The 7,879-nt window shown below is 33.7% G+C and overlaps 1 protein-coding gene across 1 annotated transcript in view; it reads right to left on the bottom strand.

The window, feature by feature from the left end:
* Positions 1-7,224, bottom strand: part of LOC117106819 (NADH dehydrogenase [ubiquinone] 1 alpha subcomplex subunit 10, mitochondrial-like) — an 8,305-nt gene extending 1,081 nt beyond the window's left edge. The window contains exons 1-8 of the mRNA XM_033248287.1: positions 6,909-7,224; positions 5,189-5,432; positions 4,529-4,660; positions 3,950-4,036; positions 3,163-3,284; positions 1,818-1,952; positions 1,041-1,126; positions 496-604 (exon numbers count right to left, since the gene is read on the bottom strand). Of these exons, the coding sequence (XP_033104178.1) occupies positions 496-604; positions 1,041-1,126; positions 1,818-1,952; positions 3,163-3,284; positions 3,950-4,036; positions 4,529-4,660; positions 5,189-5,432; positions 6,909-7,040 (1,047 nt within the window). The 5' untranslated portion in view covers positions 7,041-7,224. The remainder of the gene's footprint in view (positions 1-495; positions 605-1,040; positions 1,127-1,817; positions 1,953-3,162; positions 3,285-3,949; positions 4,037-4,528; positions 4,661-5,188; positions 5,433-6,908) is intronic.
* Positions 7,225-7,879: the final 655 nt, after the last annotated feature.

The raw sequence follows: 7,879 nt of genomic DNA, 5'->3' as shown, positions 1-7,879 counted from the left end.
GAGCTCGTAGACCGAGCTGGGGAAAGGGTTTGAGGGGGTGTTTCCCCTCCCAAATGAGATTTTTTTAAGAATAGCAACCTCTGGATGGCTGGAAATGGCACTCTCAGACTGCGACGGACTTGTGTAGGCTTGGTGTGGGACTATTTTTATATGTTTTATGGTCTGACTGCCCGGCGAGCTGGTCCCGCCACTGGCCATACCCAGCCATCACTCCCCATAAACCATCATCTCGAAGGATGAAATTTATGTAGGAAAGCATGAACGACAATAAGAAGAGTGTGTATGTAAGCACAAATCATTTTGATGTAAACCTAGCATCGAATTGTCTGTTTATGGTAAATATATTCCAGTCTATTATTTATGCATCTGTCAACTTATAAATATAAAATTTACACATTTCAAAAACTGATTTTAATTTGTTATCTTTATTGCAGACAGTATGCAGTAAATTAAGTTCAATTAAACACGTAACTAAATTTTAAAAAAAGTACTTACTTCTCTGAACTCCCTCACAATGTCATAGATCTGTTTACCTCCAAACGTAACTTCTGGGAGATATTTTTCCATATCCAGACATCTTGCAACCTTTGACTTGTCTGCAATACTAAGGCACATACACAAAAATAAGATGTATACAATAATTTGTAGCTACTGTATTTGTAATAAAAACCATTATCAATTTAATTTAAAGATGTACTATCTGTCATGAGCTAAAGAAAAATATATAAAAATTCAATTCCATATTTTAATTGCCTAATTTGTATTTTATTTAAGCTATTAAAAAATATCTGTCAATCAATTAACAGTTAAATAATACTACATTTTGTATGTATAATTTACCACAGACCCTTAGTTGGCTGGTAATCTATTCAATATTATATACACAGTACAGTACTTAAAACTTTTAAATTGTTTTTTTGGTTTTTTTTTTTTTCCAAGTTGGGTCTGTGCGCAATCCTTGTAGTTCAGTGCTTTGTAACTACTAAATGAAATATGCACTGCAAGTGTAACAATCATTCTATTAAATTTAGTATACTTACAATCTGTAGAGCCGATCTAGATCAGAGTTTACCATGTTGTTCCAAGGAGAGTTGGAAAAAGTTAGAAATTCAATATCCTCAATAATCTACAAAGAAAATGTAAACAATCCATGATATAAAATCCTACTTGATGGATTGCATTATACTGTAGTACCATTTTGTTCTGCAATGAATTTCAGTGACTTCAGGATTAGGTCTGGAGGGAGAGGAGATTCATCCCAAACTAAAACACTACCTTCTTTTGCCAGCCTTTGCAACTGTCTAAATGAAGCAATTCCAGCCCAGCGGCATACCACACTCTTGCATCTGCCTTAGTGAGTGCCTCAGTCAGAGAGGAGAGCTACACTACTACAGAGTGTAGACTGTTAGTACTGTATTTTGTCAATTGGAGCTCCAAATTTTCAAAGCCATTAGGTAGTGCGTCTTATTAGCTTTAGTTGTTACATCTATATGGTTTCCCCACTTTATATATTGATTCAAAATAGTGTCAAGATATTGATTTCTTTTTTACATCGTCTTTAATTTTATAAATAGGAGAATTAACAGCAGGTTAAAAAGTCCATATAATGATTTCTTAGCGTTTAAACTCATGTGATTTCTGACTGACCAATCGCTAAGATCATTCAGTGCTACTTAAAGGGATTTTTCAAGGCATCAACACTTGACACAATAGCAAATGTCAAAGTATTGAATATTCAATATGCCTACTAAACAAATTCAAGCTCTGGTTACTAAAAGAACCACAATTTCTTGAACATTTTTTATGTTTGTTTATACCTGTTCAACATCTCCATAAGTGCTCCAATCGTATGTCAAAACCTCACTCGTCTCTGCCATCATTGGAAGAAACTGTTCTTTGTAAGCAGTTTCTAATGCATGGAGATACTCAGCTGGAATCTCCGGATAGTTATTCTAAAGTGTAGGAAAAAAACATATATATATTTTGTTATCTTTATTCACAAAAACAAAATAAACAAGACAACGATATTAAATCCATAGCAGCTAGTGGCTGAATTGGGGGATTCAATTTAGAATATGTCGTACATAAGATAGTAACATTTAAATACAAAATGATGTAAGTAAAAATAAAAAATATGTAAAAACCATCAAAGTACAGTTATGGTATCATGCAGCATCTAGTCCATAGCACTCTAAAATGTGGACTAATTCAATTATACTATAACAGTGAATAGCACCAAAAGACGTGGATTAATTCAATTATACTATAACATGCTGCATCCAGTCCATAGCACTATAACATATGGATTAATTCAATTAAACTATAACATGCTGCATCCAGTCCATAGCACTATAACATGTGGATTAATTTAATTAAACTATAACATGCTGCATGCAGTCCATAGCACTATAACATGCGGATTAATTCAATTAAACTATAACATGCTGCAGCCAGTCCATAGCACTATAACATGTGGATTAATTCAATTAAACTATAACATGTTGCATCCAGTCCATAGCACTATAACATGTGGATTAATTCAATTAAACTATAACATGCTGCATCCATAGCACTATACCATGTGGATTAATTCAATTAAACTATAACATGCTACCATAGCACTATACCATGTGGATTAATTCAATTAAACTATAACATGCTGCATCCAGTCCATAGCACTATAACATGTGGATTAATTCAATTAAACTATAACATGCTGCACCCAGTCCATAGCACTATAACATGTGGATTAATTCAATTAAACTATAACATGTTGCATCCAGTCCATAGCACTATAACATGTGGATTAATTCAATTAAACTATAACATGTTGCATCCATAGCACTATACCATGTGGATTAATTCAATTAAACTATAACATGCTACATCCAGTCCATAGCACTATACCATGTGGATTAATTCAATTAAACTATAACATGCTGCATCCAGTCCATAGCACTATACCATGTGGATTAATTCAATTAAACTATAACATGCTGCATCTAGTCCATAGCACTATACCATGCGGATTAATTCAATTAAACTATAACATGGTGTATCAAAGTCACACAATAAAGACATAGGGATGATTGTTTTCAATAGGCAAAGCATACTTTGTTCAACATTATTGAAGATATGTAAGTATGAAAGGCAACTGCTTACTCCTTCTCTTTCTTTCAAGCGCTTCTTTGCAACATCAACAGGCGTATCCAAGTAGATGACCAAGTGTGGTGGACGAAGACGATACAGTGAGATTCCTTTGATCTCGTTGTAAAAATCATAGCCTAAAATATAATAAAAAGATATATAGTTACATACCTCTTTTAATTTCAATGTTTTTAATTTGTCAAATTGTATTGTTACACAGCCTACATGCATTTATTACATTTGCAACTGAATAAGCCAGTTCATAGTTAGAACCGTGCATGAACATATTAATCGACATAAATACCATACACACAACATAGGTTATGTCAATTGACCTCAACTGACCTTTTAAATAGATTGTTACAAATATATTTTGGCCATAATCTACAGCTAGTTTAGTACAAACATCAGCACAAAGTACAGTTTTACAAAAAAATATATGAACACTAAAAAAGCACTTTCAATTAAATTGAATTTGCTAATACAGTGATCAAGGCCTAACTGTTAATAAATACAAATAGAGATTATTTTAATCTGCAAATACTGTAGCTTAATTAATTCAATGAAAAACACTTGTGTATAAATCTGCGTTTAAATTTATATATTTCAATTTATGTTTGTACAAAGTGGGTAATACAACTGAAGATGATCAATTTTAAATGCACAGACGGAAAAAGCAAATAAAAAACATAATATAAAAATGAGATTTAAATGGCATTTTTTAATATAAATAACAATTATGATATTATAATCATTGGAATAACATCAAATATTTTTGACAACGAGCATTGTTGTAACTTACATTCTTTCCTAAAGTAGCCCATTTTGTACATAGCTTCCATAAATACAAAGTCACTGTAGACTGAGCGGTCCATAACAATACCTTGGCCTGAAACAATTGGCAAGATGCCAAAATATTATGTAATACCCAAGTATTAAAATGCTATTAAAAGAAGTAGTGATGGTGTAGAGAAACAAAATTGATAAAATAAAATAATATATATTATTATTATTGTAAAACAATTGTAACTACAGTAAAACTCCTCCTTCGGGACACCCTTATTAAGGGGACTTTTTTTTTAGCCATGAATTGAGAGCAATGTATATTTACACTAAGGCCAACCCCTATTAAAAGGACACTTTTTTTGGTACCGAAGGTGTCCTCTTATTAGGGGTTCTACTGTATAAACAAATCCAAGAACAGAGTAGAACAGAAAAACCAAGCAACAATTATTCTACAATGTTGCAAAACAATTTTGATAACCTGTAAAATATTTCAAATGTACTGTACGTCTAAAGACAAACTTAAGTCACCCTTGCGACTCAACACAACTGACATAAGCTTTAGCTTAGAGAAATGTATTGCTAAATCTGTGTTTACCTGTATTGAAGAGATGTTCCAGCACATCTGAATACATCATGAATCTCACGCCGTACATCATCAACTGTAGTCGGAAAGAGTGTCCATCTTTTGCAAATGGGTCCTTGTAAAAATCTTCCATAGACACATTTCCTATCATTTAGAAAGAAAAATTAATTGTTAATATAAAGTTTGTGTTCAGTCTGTGTTGAAATAATATTTATCTAATTTTTGCTTCTTGCACAATAATTAAAAACTATTTGAAGTCTCTCTACTAAGTATATACTTATTATGATTTCACTTCCATGATGGTTTGATTGTGTAATCAAATTAATACAAAAAAACAGCATGCAGATCACATATTTTGAGGAGGGGGTTGTTAATGTACTGTACAGCCTAAATATTTATTTTGTTTAATTTAAGAAATGTGGTTCAATTACATGCCAAGCAGAAAAATACTGTATGCCATAATTCAGGACCAATGTGTGTACTACTTATGAATATTCTTGTTTATAAACTCACAATGACTAACATACTACCAAAGGCAATGCAAAAAGTGTCTATATATTGCTATGCATAATAATCAAAAAGTACATAATTTTGCAAGACTTAAACCTAACAGTTACCCATTTCTGATATAATTTCTTAACAATTATGAATAATTGAGGTTTAGCAACTGACCCATGAATTTCTTGTCAAACTTCTTGCCTTCACCAAGCAGCTTTTCATCAAGGTAATGTACATGTGCCTCCTTCATGTACTTCATGCCAAGTTTATCTGCTAACGATTTTGCTAGTTCAGATTTTCCGGATCCAATATTGCCATCAACAACAAATATCTTGCTACCTTCGTGAAACGTGTCATCAAATTTAAAGCCAGTAAAGAAGGTCCATACGGTTTCCCGCAGGCCGCGTACTGGTACTGCCTACATAACAAACAGAAGCAAAGGAATCGTAAATGTTTGGATCGTATGTGGGCTATGAAGATGTCTCCCAGTGATGAAAATTTATCAAGATCATAAAACACAATTTAATACTGTACCATGGATAAAGGTGAAGAAAATCAAACAAAGTGTCTTGCCAAAATAAAAAAATTACGGGGCATGTCCCAAATACTTGCGGCTGGCTTGGGGAATTTCCTGCAGGAAGGATGAAAATAATTAAATTCTAATCGAAATAATAAACAACCAGCAACTCAATTTTAAAGGCAATAATTATTGAGTATTGCATTCATTGCAATTGCGTATTTGTTTTATTTATTTTTAATAAAAACTGAAAACGTTAATCAGTACAGTACCTACAATTTTAAAAATTCAATCAAATGCAGCTTGTGTAAAGCAAAAACATTAGAGCTTCCAGGGACTTTGAGAGAGGAAGAGGAGCGTGCCATACCACTTGGCAAGTAACTCTAGTACCAGGATATACGCAGTTAAGTTGTTTACACTTTAAGGAGCTAGGGTGCACTTAGCACAAGATTGGAGTTTCGATTATGCATTAGTGTGGTGTTTTTTTAAACTTATTTTTATCTTATTTGTATTCTTTTCATCATGTATTATTCATTTGTTATATTTTTAACTGACAAAAGTAAATGAATGCCTGCACTGATATTTTTTGGATTTCATATCACTGTATACAAGAGATATAAAAAATAAATCATATAAAATTAGTTGTCCAAAATCTGTGTGCATATAAAATATGACCACAACGATAAGGTCGCCAAAGTCCCAACTGTAACTCAGGCCTCAGTTGGCACTTCAGATCAAAGGACCAAGTAATTATCATGCACAGTGGCCTGTCATTACCTATAGCTACACCGCTGCCTCCTCCTCATCATTATTAATTTTCCATATTGAGATAGGGAAAAACTAAGAAGCAAGTGTATTCATTCATAGACGTCTCAGAATGAAGGAAAGTGTATTTCCATACATCTAGAAAAAGTAATACTTTCCAAAGGATGACCCCCCACCCCCTCTTAAAATTTGTGTTCCAGCAACAGAGCAACCGCAAATTAGACCTACTGTAGGCCTATGCTCTCTTCTCACGACCCCACCCACCTTGGGACCCCATCTGAGAAATAGTCATGCTAAACTCTGGATCCGCGTCTGAACTTGTTATGATTTAATATGGTGAGTGAGACGTCCGGGCCTAGGCCCTAGCTTAGCTAGAATGCCCTAGCCTAGCCTAGCCGGGCCTAGCCTCTGGCTCTAGGCCTACAACCACAGAAATAAAAAATTTATTCCATAAAATTGTTATTTTTTTTTTTTTTTAACTGTTGTTACCTTCTTCCCTAGACCCTAAACCTAGGCTAGGCCGTGTCTTTAGTCCTCTAGCCTGCAATGTATTGGAATGCTATCATGCTGGGGTCCAGGGCCTAACCTAAGCCTAGTCCTAGGCCTACTTACAAACACCGGTTCCATCGGCGGCCGGCTGATGATAGCTCTCTTGGCTTTCCCGGCAATAATGTAACCTTGGCCGGCCTGTCGGCCAGGTCGAAGCATTGCAAAACCTAACCTACGTATTGCCGAAGTAGCCATAATGTGTTCCTCTAAAACCGATGAACTATAATTTAATTCACCGTGTAATTATTATCAAAAAACGATATTTTTACAAGCAATTCAAACAGATATAATAACTGGGCCTCGAGGACCTAAAAGTTAAAACGATGCGGCGCTAGCGGTTCCCAGAGGCAGGGTTGCCAGATAGCCGAGGATCGGAGAGGAGGCTTCTCTGCCAAACACACGCCATCTCACGGCCAAATTCGGCCAAACTTTTTTTCGATATTGGCCAAAATTCGGCCATTAGAAGACAACAGTGGATACATAATATTCATTTAAAATACAAACATTACACGAAAAATCAACTGTCATTTGTTTGAAATTGGAGAAATTAAAATGATATACACAGAAAAATGTTAATCTTTCACAAATAAATGTTAACTATGATAGGTCCATATATTTTTTTTGTTATTTCTTGATGTTATACTCTTTATAATTTTGTATATTGTGTGTTTATATGTATTAATTTTTTTTTGCAGGGTTACATATTTAAAGCATTCTTCTTGCTTATTTCGTAACCTATTCCTTTATCCACTACCTTTGTATTTCTTTTGCTGATAATTGTATTGTTTGATATTGGAATAAATTATTATTGAATTGAATTGAATTGTTTTTATTAATCACCATAATTAAATGCCCAGCTAGCTACATCATAATATTAAATATGTTCTATAATTAGTTGCTAGCATGTAGGCCTATATAAAGTCACATTATTAAGATCGATCTAAATTTGATTTAAATGTATTAAATACCATACATTGTAGTCGATCTATAGCAATAATTTTAAGGGCCTGTTATAGAATCTCCAATGACAAATC

This window comes from Anneissia japonica, unplaced genomic scaffold, assembly GCF_011630105.1.
Source record: "Anneissia japonica isolate Jap-2015-1 unplaced genomic scaffold, ASM1163010v1 scaffold2471_len1564793_cov202, whole genome shotgun sequence".
Lineage (NCBI taxonomy): Eukaryota > Metazoa > Echinodermata > Crinoidea > Comatulida > Comatulidae > Anneissia > Anneissia japonica.
This window is presented reverse-complemented; position numbering and strand designations above follow the sequence as displayed.